Below are 14851 nucleotides of genomic sequence, written 5' to 3' on the forward strand. Positions count from 1 at the left end.
CAAACATAAAATATATTAGCATGCCTGTTCATTGAAGTACTATCTGTAAGAGAAAATAACAGGAAACTGTTGAAATGATCAATCATTAGGAACTGGTTGGATAGTTCAGAGCACGTCAACATGGAGTATTATACAACTGTATAAAGAATGAGGAATGTATATCACTATGGTGTCATCTTAGAATATGCCATAAAATAAAAATGACAAGATGACAAAACATACATACATATAATATATGTTATATATATATATATATACAATGCTACAATTTTACCTAAGAGAGGGTATAAATGTGCTTACGCCTATGTTTATAAATGTTTCAGTTAGAAAAGCAATGGTAGGATAAAGCATAATACAATGATTTAAAGCCCAAGGGAGTAGGGCAGAGAATAGAGGTATATGTAAAAACAGAAGTCAGGTGACTGAATACATCTTGTTTGGTAGATCTGGTATTGGGGCTGATTTTGTCTTTCCAAAATCGTAATACAAATTTAAATTGTAAAAAAGTCCTAAAAATAAAACATACGAGCTTTTTCATTTTCTAGGGCTGCCATAACAAAACAACGCATACCGAGCAGCCTGAGCTGGGCAGCAGTTTATCTCCTCATGTTTCTGAGCCTACGGGTCAGAGATCAAAGCATCAGCAGGACTGTTTTCTTCTCAGAGTACCTCCTTGGTTTGTGGGTGACCCTCTTCTCCTTGTATCTTCACATGTCTCTCTATGTGAGTTTGTGTCATCTCTTCTTCTTACAAGGACACCATATAGGATTAGGACCCAACCAAATGACCTCATTTCACCTTAATTCTCACTTTAAGGACCCTATCTCTAAACGCAGTCATGTTCTAAGGACTGGGAGTTAGGACTTCAGCATGTGAATCTTAGGGGACACAGCTCAGCCCATAATACTGCCTAGGAATATATGTGGAGTTGGTGGCTTTTTGAACAGCCATACAGAGAAGGATTCCAAATGACAAGGGCACTCAATAATCAGACCGTACCTACCAGTCTGGTTGATATGGCTGAAGGATGAAAAGGAAATGCAGATGAGAGAGAAAAGGTTCCCAGGGACTAGTACACCCAGTAATCACATTGTACCTCCCTGATGGATACACCCCAGGGTGAAAGGTGCAGGGGACTATTTATGCTCGTGGTGCTGGCCATTCTGCAGAAGCTGTGACACACCTCGGCTCAGCCCAGCCAAGGTAAGGTGTCCCAGACGCGGGGCATGGATCTTGTGCCTTCGATCCCCAAGATCACAGGAGCTGGACCAATCTGCTCATGACCCTGGAGGTGAAGGGAGGTAGACAGTCTTCCAAAGCCAGCCTGGTTTCTGTCTAATGGTGGATGGAGGAGCTGGGCCAAAGAAAAAGCTCATGGTTTCACTCACGCCCTCTGTTCCCCAGGGACCACCATGGGTCCTGCCTTCCTGCTGGCCTTTCCTTTGCTGCTGGCTCTGTCAACACCCTGTGATGCCTGTGAGTGTAAAATTCAGCATCCTCAGACATTTTACTGTATGTCAGACATCGGTGAGTCAAGGGAGACATCAGAGAAGCATCCGTCAAGGAGGGTGGTGGGTCTCACAGGGGTATAGAAACGCAGAGGTGGGGGAGCTCTGGCGATGGGAAAAAGGTCTCCAGGAGATTTAGGATGGGGACTCTTAAGTCAATGACCCATTTCTTTCTCCTTCCAGTTATAATAGGTAATATACTGGAACATGGAAGGGACACCGCATTAAAACGAAGCTACAGAATCAACATCACTCAGGTGAGACCCAACATCACTCAGGTGAGACCCAACACCTCCTCAAAATCAATAAGCTCTCCAATCTGTGCTTGCTGAGGGAGGTGGTTGTTTTCTGGATACCAGCAACTTCTATGAAAAACTGAGGTCCTGCTCTTTCGATCCCTCCCATCACAGATACTCAAGATTCCCAAGAAGATCCCCCCCATCACTTCTGTCTACACACCCAAGGACTGGGGTAGCTGTGGTTACGAGGTGAGGACTTCTCAACAATCACAGTTACTTATTGCAGGTGAGTACCCTGTCCACACTCTGCCCCTCCGCCTTGTGACCCACTCTACTTCTGCAACTCTAGCATCGCCAAGGACCAAGGGCCCCTTGTCCACGACTTGACAGATTTTTCTAGGGAAGAATGCTAGACCATCATTCATGGCTGACTCTGTACCCTGACAGCCTCAGGGTTTCCAGACCCTCTGGGGCCAACTACCTGGGGGCCAGAGCGTGACCCTCCCTGGGGACACCCACACATGCTGTGCTGACTCTCAGGGTGTGGTCTCTGATCACTTCAGGCTATCTGAGGAAGGGGGCGCTGTACTTCACAAGATGCCACATGGTATATTTCTGGTACCGTCTCACCGATGAGCAGAGGTTAGGTTTCCAGGAGCTGTACAAAAACGGATGCAAATGTCAGGTGAGTGGCCTCCCCAGTCTTTTTGCTCTACTGCCCAGGCACTGGTGCATGACTTGCCCCGCGTCCTTGTGCCCAGAGTTCCCTCCCACCTACCTCCTTCTGTGGATGACCCCTACTCTCTCACCTTCCTCCTCTTCCCTGGCCTTCTCTCCCAGGTTCCATCCTGTCCCCCACCCCCTCAACACCTTTAGACTCTACCTGTATTCAGATCCCCGTTGCCCTCATGTTTTCAAGAATGGGGTTGTGAACAGGAGAAGGCAGGGCATTGCGACAAGCCCCAGATCTCCCTCTCTCTCTAGATTCAGCCGTGCCTTCTCTGCTGGCGCCATTGCCCCCAGCCTGATAGGCGAGAGTGTGTGTGGAGGCAGAAAGACTGCAATTACAGGATATGGAACGGAGACCAGTCCCTGTACTCCATGTGCGCCCCCAGGCCCGATGGTCACTGTGGATGGACCAGAATTGACATCCTAAATTACCACCGCGAGACCACTCCTCCCCCACCCCGACAAACAACCCCTGAAATGTTGTATATTATGTGATAAGGTTTTAATATTCTGGTTTTTGACCTGGCTATTCTTAATAGAACTGAGTCAGTTTTGTATATAATACATTAACTGATAGGTGCGCTTCAGTTTCATTTAGTTTCTGCAAGTAGTGTATGCATCAATAAAAGTATAAAAATAAACCCTAAGTTGACAAAACCAACCCTGGTAACAAATTTCTTTTATCTTCTCAAGATTCTTCAATCATCTTTTATTTCTTATTTGTCCAGCAACAGCATGTCTGACCCTATTCCTTCTCATTCCAGAGTTTCCAACATTTCCTCATCTTACCAAAAGCAAGAGCCCAATGCCCATACAAAGGGATAAATCCAGAAATACTCGAATCAGACTCCCCCTGACATGCCCTAATCCTTTCCCACATGACAAGCATGAGCAAGAACTACTGGGCGAGGGAGGAAGAATATTCCTTAATCCCACTGAATCAAGACTCCTCTGCAAATATAAACATCATTCTTTGTCATATTAAAGTCCTGAAAATAAAATATGAAACTCAAACTTCTATAAGGCCACAAAGAGGAATATTTTTCAGAACTTCAACACCCAAAAGGTACACAATATGAAGGAAAATATTAGTTAATTTGACAACTTTAAAAATAAAATATCCTTCCAAAAGTAAAATAAAGCACCACAAACACTGTAAAAATATAAAAATAGGTAGTAAAATAATAAAAATATAAGATACAGACATAGATTGGAATTATAGAGGACTTAACAGCATTATGGTAAAAATGAGGTCTGAACAATTAACTGAAGTTTGAACTCAAATTTTTCAACTTGAAAATTTTCCATGGTCCTCCTGAAAACAGTGTCTTCTTTCTTTATTCATTTTATTCAATTAACTGTCTTAATTTTGGAATAATTTTGGGTTTAAAAAAAACGGTGCCAAAATGATGACAGAAAATTCATACATATCCTTTACCGAGTTTGCCCTAAAGATAACATCTTCTGTAGTAATGGTACATTGGTCAAAACTAGGTAATTAATCTGAGCACAATTCTATGGACTAAAACCTCAACCCAGATATCCCATCCCCAGTGTCCTTGGCCCAGGGCAGCGATTCTATAGTCCTCATGCTGGCCTGTTCTCAGGATATTCAAAGGTTCACTCATGTGCTTGAGCTTACTGCTGTTGACACCACTGTACTCATCCTTGGGCCCATATCCGCATTCACTTTCACCTCGATTCCTATACGAACAGCAATCAGAGGGTGAGGTGAGTCCCTGGGAAAACACAGGAACTGGATGTGTATGTATTTGGGGGCATATATTTTAAAATTAATTTTTAAAATGTGTATGACATAATGTACTTTATGCCATTTTTTCCCTATGATTTCAAGTGTGGAAATATTCTCAGTAGGTCAAGTATGATATACCTACAAGAGTTGCTTTCAGTTCAGTTCAATTGCTCAGTTGTGTCCAACTCTTTGCGACCCCATGAATTGCAAAACGCCAGGCCTCCCTGTCCATCACCAACTCCCGGAGTTCACTCAGACTCACGTCCATCAAGTCGGTGATGCCATCCAGCCATCTCATCCTCTGTCGTCCCCTTCGCCTCCTGCCCCCAATCCCTCCCAGCATCAGAGTCTTTTCCAATGAGTCAACTCTTCGCATGAGGTGGCCAAAGTATTGGAGTTTCAGCTTTAGCATCATTCCTTCCAAAGAAATCCCAGGGCTGATCTCCTTCAGAATGGACTGGTTGGATCTCCTTGCAGTCCAAGGGACTCTCAAGAGTCTTCTCCAACACCACAGTTCAAAAGCATCAGTTCTTCTGCTCTCAGCTTTCTTCACAGTCCAACTCTCACATCCATACATGACCACTGGAAAAACCATAGCCTTGACTAGACGAACCTTTGTTGGCAAAGTAATGTCTCTGCTTTTGAATGTGCTATCTAGGTTGGTCATAACTTTCCTTCCAAGGAGTAAGCGTCTTTTAATTTCATGGCTGCAGTCACCATCTGCAGTGATTTTGGAGGCCCACAAAATAAAGTCTGACACTGTTTCCACTGTTTCCCCATCTATTTCCCATGAAGTGATGGGACTGGATGCCATGATCTTTGTTTTCTGAATGTTGAGTTTTAAGCCAACTTTTTCACTCTCCTCTTTCACTTTCATCAAGAGGCTTTTTAGTTCCTCTTCACTTTCTGCCATAAGGGTGGTGTCATCTGCATATCTGAGGTTATTGATATTTCTCCCAGCAATCTAGATTCCAGCCTGTGCTTCTTCCAGTCCAGCGTTTCTCATGATGTACTCTGCATATAAGTTAAATAAGCAGGGTGACAATATACAGCCTTGACATACTCCTTTTCCTATTTGGAACCAGTCTGTTGTTCCATGTCCAGTTCTAACTGTTGCTGCCTGACCTGCATACAGATTTCTCAAGAGGCAGATCAGGTGGTCTGGTATTTCCATCTCTTTCAGAATTTTCCACAGTTTATTGTGATCCACACAGTCAAAGGCTTTGGCATAGTCAATAAAGCAGAAGTTGATCTTTTTTTGGAACTCTCTTGCTTTTTTGATGATCCAATGGATGTTGGCAATTTGGTCTCTGGTTCCTCTGCAGTTTCTAAAACCAGCTTGAACATCTGGAAGTTCACGGTTCACATATTGCTGAAGCCTGGCTTGGAGAATTTGGGGCATTACTTTACTAACGTGTGAGATGAGTACAATTGTGTGGTAGTTTGAGCATTCTTTGGCATTGCCTTTTTCGGGGATTGGAATGAAAACTGACCTTTTCCAGTCCTGTGGCCACTGCTGAGTTTTCCAAATGTTTTGGCATATTGAGTGCAGCACTTTCACAGCATCATCTTTCAGGATTTGAAATAGCTCAACTGGAATTCCATCACCTCCACTAGCTTTGTTCGTAGTGATGCTTTCTAAGGCCCACTTGACTTCACATTCCAGGATGTCTGGCTCTAGGTCAGTGATCACACCATCGTGATTATCTGGGTCGTGAAGATCTTTTTTATACAGTTCTTCTGTGTATTCTTGCCACCTCTTCTTAATATCTTCTGCTTCTGTTAGGTCCATACCATTTCTGTCCTTTATCGAGCCCATCTTTGCATGAAATGTTCCCTTGGTATCTCTAATTTTCTTGAAGAGATCCCTAGTCTTTCCTCTTCTGTTGTTTTCTGCTATTTCTTTGCATTGATCGCTGAGGAAGGCTTTCTTATCTCTTCTTGCTATTCTTTGGAACTCTGCATTCAGATGCTTATATCTTTCCTTTTCTCCTTTGCTTTTCACTTCTCTTCTTTTCACAGCTATTTGTAAGGCCTCCCCAGACAGCCATTTTGCTTTTTGCATTTCTTTTCCATGGGGATGGTCTTGATCCCTGTCTCCGGTACAAAGTCACGAACCTCAGTCCATAGTTCATCAGGCACTCTATCTATCAGATCTAGTCCCTTAAATCTATTTCTCACTTCCACTGTATAATCATAAGGGATTTGATTTAGGTCATACCTGAATGGTCTAGTGGTTTTTCCTACTTTCTTCAATTTCAGTCTGAATTTGGCAATAAGGAGTTCATGATCTGAGCCACAGTCAGCTCCTGGTCTTGTTTTTGTTGACTGTATAGAGCTTCTCCATCTTTGGCTGCAAATATAATCAATCTGATTTCAGTGCCGACCATCTGCTGATGTCCATGTGTAGGGTCTACTCTTGTGTTGTTGGAAGAGGCTATTTGTTATGACCAGTGCATTTTCTTGGCAAAACTCTATTAGTCTTTGCCCTGCTTCATTCCATATTCCAAGGCCAAATTTGCCTGTTACTCCAGGTGTTTCTTGACTTCCTACTTTTGCATTCCAGTCCCCTATAATGAAAAGGACATCTTTTGGGGGTGTTAGTTCTAAACGGTCTTGTAGGTCTTCATAGAACCATTCAACTTCAGCTTCTTTAGTGTTATTGGTTGGGGCATAGACTTGGATTACTGTGATATTGAATGGTTTACCTTGGAAACGAACAGAGATCATTCTGTCATTTTTGAGATTGCATCCAAGTACTGCATTTCAAACTCTTTTGTTGACCATGATGGCTACTCCATTTCTTCTGAGGGATTCCTGCCTGCAGTAGTAGATATAATGGTCATCTGTGTTATATTCACCCATTCCAGTCCATTTTAGTTCGCTGATTCCTAGAATGTTGACGTTCACTCTTGCCATCTCTTGTTTGACCACTTCCAATTTACCTTGATTCATGGACCTGACATTCCAGGTTCCTATACAGTATTGCTCTTTACAGTATCGGACCTTGCTTCTATCACCAGTCACATCCACAACTGGGTATTGTTTTTGCTTTGGCTCCATCCCTTCATTTCTTCTGGAGTTACTTCTCCACTGATCTCCAGTAGCATATTGGGCACCTACTGACCTGGGGAGTTCCTCTTTCAGTATCCTATCATTTTGCCTTTTCATACGTTCATGGGGTTCTCAAGGCAAGAATACTGAAGTGGTTTGCCATTCCATTCTCCAGTGGACCACATTCTGTCAGACCTTTCCACCATGACCCGTCCATCTTGGGTGGCCCCATGGGCATGGCTTAGTTTCATTGAGTTAGACAAGGCTGTGGTCCTAAATCAAATCCCTTATGATTATACAGTGGAAGTGAGAAATAGATTTAAGGGACTAGATCTGATAGATAGAGTGCCTGATGAACTATGGACTGAGGTTCGTGACTTTGTACCAGAGACAGGGATCAAGACCATCCCCATGGAAAAGAAATGCAAAAAGCAAAATGGCTGTCTGGGGAGGCCTTACAAATAGCTGTGAAAAGAAGAGAAGTGAAAAGCAAAGGAGAAAAGGAAAGATATAAGCATCTGAATGCAGAGTTCCAAAGAATAGCAAGAAGAGATAAGAAAGCCTTCCTCAGCGATCAATGCAAAGAAATAGCAGAAAACAACAGAAGAGGAAAGACTAGGGATCTCTTCAAGAAAATTAGAGATACCAAGGGAACATTTCATGCAAAGATGGGCTCAATAAAGGACAGAAATGGTATGGACCTAACACAAGCAGAAGATATTAAGAAGAGGTGGCAAGAATACACAGAAGAACTGTATAAAAAAGATCTTCACGACCCAGATAATCATGATGGTGTGATCACTCATCTAGACCAGACATCCTGGAATGTGAAGTCAAATGGACCTTAGAAAGCATCACTACGAACAAAGCTAGTGGAGGTGATGCTCCAGTTGAGCTATTTCAAATCCTGAAAGATGATGCTGTGAAAGTGCTGCACTCAATATGCCAAAACATTTGGAAAACTCAGCAGTGGCCACAGGACTGGAAAAGGTCAGTTTTCATTCCAATCCCAAAGAAAGGCAATGCCAAAGGTTGCTCAAACTACCACACAATTGCACTCATCTCACACGTAGTAAAGTAATGCTCAAAATTCTCCAAGCCAGGCTTCAGCAAACCGTGAACTTCCAGATGTTCAAGCTGGTTTTAGAAAAGGCAGAGGAACCAGAGATCAAATTGCCAACATCCACTGGATTATCAAAAAAGCAAGAGAGTTCCAGAAAAGCATCAACTTCTGCCTTATTGACTACGCCAAAGCCTTTGACTGTGTGGATCACAATAAACTGTGGAAAATTCTGAAAGAGATGGAAATACCAGACCACCTGACCTGCCTCTTGAGACATCTGTATGCAAGTCAGGCAGCAACAGTTAGAACTGGACATGGAACAACAGACTGGTTCCAAATAGGAAAAGGAGTATGTCAAGGCTGTATATTGTCACCCTGCTTATTTAACTTATATGCAGAGTACATCATGAGAAATGCTGGACTGGAAGAAGCACAGGCTGGAATCTAGATTGCTGGGAGAAATATCAATAACCTCAGATATGCAGATGACACCACCCTTATGGCAGAAAGTGAAGAGGAACTAAAAAGCCTCTTGATGAAAGTGAAAGAGGAGAGTGAAAAAGTTGGCTTAAAACTCAACATTCAGAAAACAAAGATCATGGCATCCAGTCCCATCACTTCATGGGAAATAGATGGGGAAACAGTGGAAACAGTGTCAGACTTTATTTTGTGGGCCTCCAAAATCACTGCAGATGGTGACTGCAGCCATGAAATTAAAAGACGCTTACTCCTTGGAAGGAAAGTTATGACCAACCTAGATAGCACATTCAAAAGCAGAGGCATTACTTTGCCAACAAAGGTTCGTCTAGTCAAGGCTATGGTTTTTCCAGTGGTCATGTATGGATGTGAGAGTTGGACTGTGAATAAGGCTGAGCACCAAAGAATTGATGCTTTTGAACTGTGGTGTTGGAGAAAACTCTTGAGAGTCCCTTGGAAGGAATGATGCTAAAGCTGAAACTCCAGTACTTTGGCCACCTCATGCGAAGAGTTGACTCATTGGAAAAGACTCTGATGCTGGGAGGGACGGGGGCAGGAGGCGAAGGGGACGACAGAGGATGAGATGGCTGGATGGCATCACTGACTCGATGGAAGGGAGTCTGAGTGAACTCTGGGAGTTGGTGATGGACAGGGAGGCCTGGCGTTTTGCGATTCATGGGGTCACAAAGAGTCGGACACGACTAAGCGACTGAACTGAACTGTGGTTCTAGTGTGATTAGACTGACTAATTTTCTTTGAGTATGGTTTCAGTGTGTCTGCCCTCTGATGCCCTGTTGCAACACCTACCGTCTTACTTAGGTTTCTCTTACCTTGGAGGTGAGGTATCTCTTCACGGCTTCTCCAGCATAGCGCAGCCGCTGCTCCTTACCTTGGTCAAGGGGTATCTCCTCACCGCCGCCCCTTCTGACCTTGAGCGTGGAATAGCTCCTCTAGGCCCTCCTGCGCCCACGCAACCACCGCTCCTTGGAGGTGGGGTTGCCCCTCCAGGCCGGGGCCCCTGGCCTTGGGCGTGGAGTAGGTCCTCTCGCCTCGCTAAATGCGCCGGTCGCAGCTGCCCGCGCTAAATGCGCTGGTCTAATGGTATACAAAAAAATAAATAATGTTCTGTCCTGGTCAGAGTGTACATTAATTACCTGAATATAAATTAATTGCCTCAGTTTACCAATGGTTTCAGTTTGCTCCAGAATATTTATTACTGTGGGCCTAACATCACTGAACTGAAGATTTCTTGAGATGGTAACAAGGTTGAGATGTACTCTCACCTCATGTGACAATGCTATGAACAATGGCTTTCAGGAGCGTCTGGAGAAGCTTTAATCATTTCACAGTTACTCTAGGCCTTCTCTTTATTCCCAAAAGTGGTGGCTATATTCTTCTCTTTCTCTTTTCCCTTTAGTGCTTATCATTTGCTAACTTTAGTTTGACCGCTAGTAGCTCTTGGAATAAGCCTTTCACCTTATTCCAAGTCCACGCTTTCTCCCTCAACAGATTTTGCTCTTTTTCACCTTTGCTGTAAACCTCAAACCAGGGTCCAGTTGCAGACTTACACAATAATTCTATATGATGAGTTACCATTTCCAGGTCCCTGTCAGAGACAGTGAAGACTCTGAGATTAGGCAGGGGAAAAATTACTTTTAACAAAAATACCAAAGGCAAAGGAAATGAGTCTGGACAAGAGGTGAGTCTGTGAGGTTCAAGTTTACAGTTGTGATGAGGTTCTTAAGAATTGCTGCTTATTACCTGAGGGCTTCTTCTTTCCTATAGATACCTTGCCAGTTTTAAAACGATTTTCCCATATAGCTCATGGTCAGTACTAAAGGCTGTATTTTGGGGGTGAGAGGGGATGGCAGGGGCAAAGATGTTCAGCCTTGCTCTCATTAGTCAAACACCTTGGTCGTTTCCTTTTGCACTTTAAAGTGAAGATAAAGATGCTTGTATGGTCCTTGAAGTCTTTTACATTTATCAATTTTAAAAAATTCCATGAAACAAGAAAAATCTGAAATCAACAATCTAATATACCACCTAAAAGAATTAGAAAAACAAAATCCAAAGTCAGGAAAAAGAGGGAATAATGAAGATCAGACAGAAAATAAAATAGAGATCAGAAAAATAACATGGAAGATAAATAAAACCAAGACCTGTTTTCTTTTTTTTTTGAAAGGATAAAGAAAATCCACAAACCTCTAGCCAGGCTCACTGAGAAGAAAAGGGAGAGGCCCCAAATAAACAAAAGAAATGAAAGAGAAGCAATAACAAGTGATACCCCAGAAATACAAACTTCAAAAACAAACTTATGGTTACCAAAAGGAAAAGGTAGCAGGGAGGGATAAATCAGGAGTTTGGAATTAACATATACACACTACTATATACAAAATATACAATCAACAAGAACCTACAGTATAGCACAGGGAACTCTGCTCAATATTCTGTAATAATCTATAGGGAAAAGAATCTGGACATGAATAGATATATGTGTGTGTGTATCAATCACTTTGCTGTACACCTGAAACTGATACTACATTGTAAATCATCTAAACTCCAATATAAAATTTAAAAATTTAATCATAATAAAATACTATGAATGGTTATATGCCAACAAATGGAAAACTTAGAAGAAATGGACAAACCTCTAGAAACACAGTCTGCCAAAACTAAGTCAAGAAGAAACAGATCATTTGAACAGATCCCCCCTACGTTCTCCTGTTGGTAACCATAAGTTTGTTTTTGAAGTTTGTATTTCTGGGGTATCACTTATTATTGCTTCTCTTTCATTTCTTTTGTTTATTTGGGTCTTCTCTCTTTTGTCTGATTGCTAGAAAGGAAATAGAACCTGTACTAGATAAACAAAAAACTGCCTGCAAACAAAAGTCTAGGACCAGATGGCTTCACTGGGGAATTCTACCAAATACACAAAGAATATACCTGTCCTTCTCAAATTATTCCAAAAGATGGAAGAGGAGGCAACACTCCCAAAGTCATTCTGTGAAGCCACCAGCACTCTACTAAAACCAGACGAAGACACTACAAAAAAAAAAAAAAAGATTACAGGTCAATATCTTTGATGAAATTAGATGCAAAAACCTTCAACAAAATATTAGCAAACTGAACCCAACAAGACACAAGAAGGATCACACGCCATGATCAAGTTGGATTCATCCCAGGGTCACAAGCCTGCTTCAACATATGCAAATCAATCAATGTGATACACCACATTAACAACAACAAAAACAAAAGCCACATGATCATCTCAATAGATGCAGGAAAAAATATGATCATTTCAATAGGTGCATAAAAAAGTATTTGGTAAAACTCAACATCCATTCATGATAAAAACTCTCACTGAAGTGAGTATACAGAGAACATATATCAGCATAAAAAAAGCCACTAGTGACAAACCCACAGCCAACGTAATACACAATGGTGAAAAGCTGAGAGCCTTTAGGCTAAATTCTGGAAAAAGAGACTGATGCCCCATCTCATCACTTCTATTGAACATAGTATTGGAAATCCTAGCTACAGCAACCAGACAAGAAAAAGAAATAAGAGGTATCCAAATTGAAAGCGAAGAGGGAAAACTGCCACTATATGCAGATGACATGATACTATACATGGAAAACCTTAAAGACTCCACACAAAAACTATTAGAATAAATGGATTCAACAAGATAGCAGGATACAAGACTAATATACAGAAATCTATTAAATTTCTTTATACTAACAGTGAAGTATGAGAAAGAAACAGTTTAAAAAAAAGAGAGAGAGAGAGTCCCGTTTAAAGTCACATCAAAAAATAAAATACCTAGGAATAAACCTGACCAAGGATGTAAATGACATGTATGCTAAAAATCATAAAACAGTGATAAAGGAAACTGAACATGATTCAAAGAAATGGAAAGGAGTCTTAACACTCTTGGACTGAAAGAATTAATATGGTTAAAATGGCCATACTACTCAAAGTAATCTACAGATTTAATGCTGCTGCTGCTGTTGCTAAGTCGCTTCAGTCATGTCTGACTATGCAACCCCATAGACAGCAGCCCACCAGGCTCCCCCGTCCCTGGGATTCTCCAGGCAAGAACACTGGAGTGGGTTGCCATTTCCTTCTCCAATGCATGAAAGGGAAAAGTGAAAGTGAAGTCGCTCAGTCATGTCCGACTCTTAGCGACCCCATGGACTGCAGCCCACCAGGCTCCTCCATCCATGGGATTTTCCAGGCAAGAGTACTGGAGTGGGTTGCCATGCCCTCCTCCATGCGACCTTCCCAACTAGGGACCAGATCCACAACCTCTGCAACTCCTGCATTGACAGGCAGCTTCTTTACCAATAGCACCACCTGGGAAGTCCTCAGACATAAATTGTGGCAATATTTTCCTAGATTCAACTCCTAAGGCAAAAGAAATAAAAGGAACCTATTCCAACTTACAATCTTTTGCACAGCAAAGGAAACAATCAACAAAAGGGAAAGACAACCCTTTAAAGGTGAAAATATTTACAAATGATGCGACCAACAAGGGCTTAATTTCTAAAATTTACAAAAAACTCATATAACTCAATATCAGAAAAACAAACAGCCAGTCAAAAAAAAATGGACAGAAGACCTAAATAGATATTTCTCCAAAGAAGAAGCACAGATGGGCAACAGGTGTAGGAAAAGATGCTCAACATTGCTAATTATTAGAGAAATGCAAATCAAAACCAAAATGAGATATCACCTCATAACAAACAGAAGGTTTATCATCAAAAAGTCTAAAAATAATAAATGCTGCAGAGGGTGTGAAGAAAAAAGAACCCTCCTACACTGTTGGTGGGAATGCAAATGGGTGCATTCTCTATGGAGAACAGCATGGAGGTCCCTTAAAATCTAAAAACAGAGCTACCTTATGATCCAGAAATCCTACTCTTTAACATATATCTGGAAAAGGTTAAAGCTCTAATTCAAAAAGATGCATGCACCCCAATGTTTATAGCACCACTATTTATAATAGCCATGGAAACTATTAGAACTATTTATAAAAGACATGGAAATGATCGAAGTGCCCATCAACAGAAAATTGGCTTAAGATGTGGCATGTACATACATAGACAATGGAATATTACTCAGCCATAAAAAGAGTGAAATATTGTCATTTGCAGCAATATGGACAGACCTAGAGATCATCATACTAACTGAAGTAGTTTAGTCAGTTCAGTCACTCAGTCGTGTCTGATTCTTTGTGACCCCGTGAACTTCAGCACGCCAGGCCTCCCTGTCCATCAGCAACTCCCAAAGTTTACCCAAACTCATGTGCATCGAGTTGGTGATCCCAACCAACCATCTCATCCTCTGTCGTCCCCTTCTCCTCCTGCGCACAATCCCTCCCAGCATCAGAGTCTTTTCCAATGAGTCATTTCTTCACATTAGGTGGTCAAAGGATTAGAATTTCAGCTTCATTATCAGTCCTTCCAGTGAACACACAGGATTGATTTCCTTTAGGATGGATTGATTGGAACTCCTTGCAGTCCAAGGGAATCTCAAGAGTTTTTTCCAACACCACAATTCAAAAGCATCAATTCTTCAGCTCTCAGCTTTCTTTATAGTCCAACTCTCACATCCATATATGACTACTGGAAAAACCATAGGCTTGACTAGATGGACCTTTGTTGGCAAAGCAAATTCTCTGCTTTTTAATAGGCTGTTTAGGTTGGTCATAACTTTCCTTCCAAGGAGTAAGCATCTTTTAATTTCATGGCTGCAGTCACCATCTGCAGTGGTTTTAGAGCCCCCCAAAATAAAGTCAGCCACTGTTTCTCCATCTATTTGCCATGAAATAATGCGGCCGGATGCCATAATCTTAGTTTTCTGAATGTTGAGCTTTAAGCCAACTTTTTCACTCTCCTCTTTCACTTTCATCAAGAGGCTCTTTAGTTCTTCTTCACTTTCTGCCATAAGGGTGATGTCATCTGCATATCTGAGGTTACTGATATTTCTCCTGGCAGTCTTTATTCCAGCTTGTGCTTCATCCAGCCCA

At 41.8% G+C, this 14851-nt stretch overlaps 1 protein-coding gene across 1 annotated transcript; it reads left to right on the forward strand.

The window, feature by feature from the left end:
• The first annotated feature begins 369 nt into the window (after positions 1–369).
• On the forward strand, positions 370–3079 carry LOC133229837 (metalloproteinase inhibitor 1-like). Its single transcript, XM_061386619.1, has 5 exons — positions 370–1527; positions 1692–1765; positions 1919–2033; positions 2311–2432; positions 2732–3079. The coding sequence occupies exons 1-5, from the start codon at positions 1413–1415 to the stop codon at positions 2969–2971; spliced, it is 666 nt and encodes a 221-aa protein (XP_061242603.1). The 5' UTR covers positions 370–1412; the 3' UTR covers positions 2972–3079.
• The last annotated feature ends 11772 nt before the right edge of the window (positions 3080–14851 follow it).

This window comes from Bos javanicus, chromosome 18, assembly GCF_032452875.1.
Source record: "Bos javanicus breed banteng chromosome 18, ARS-OSU_banteng_1.0, whole genome shotgun sequence".
NCBI classification, from domain to species: Eukaryota; Metazoa; Chordata; class Mammalia; order Artiodactyla; family Bovidae; genus Bos; species Bos javanicus.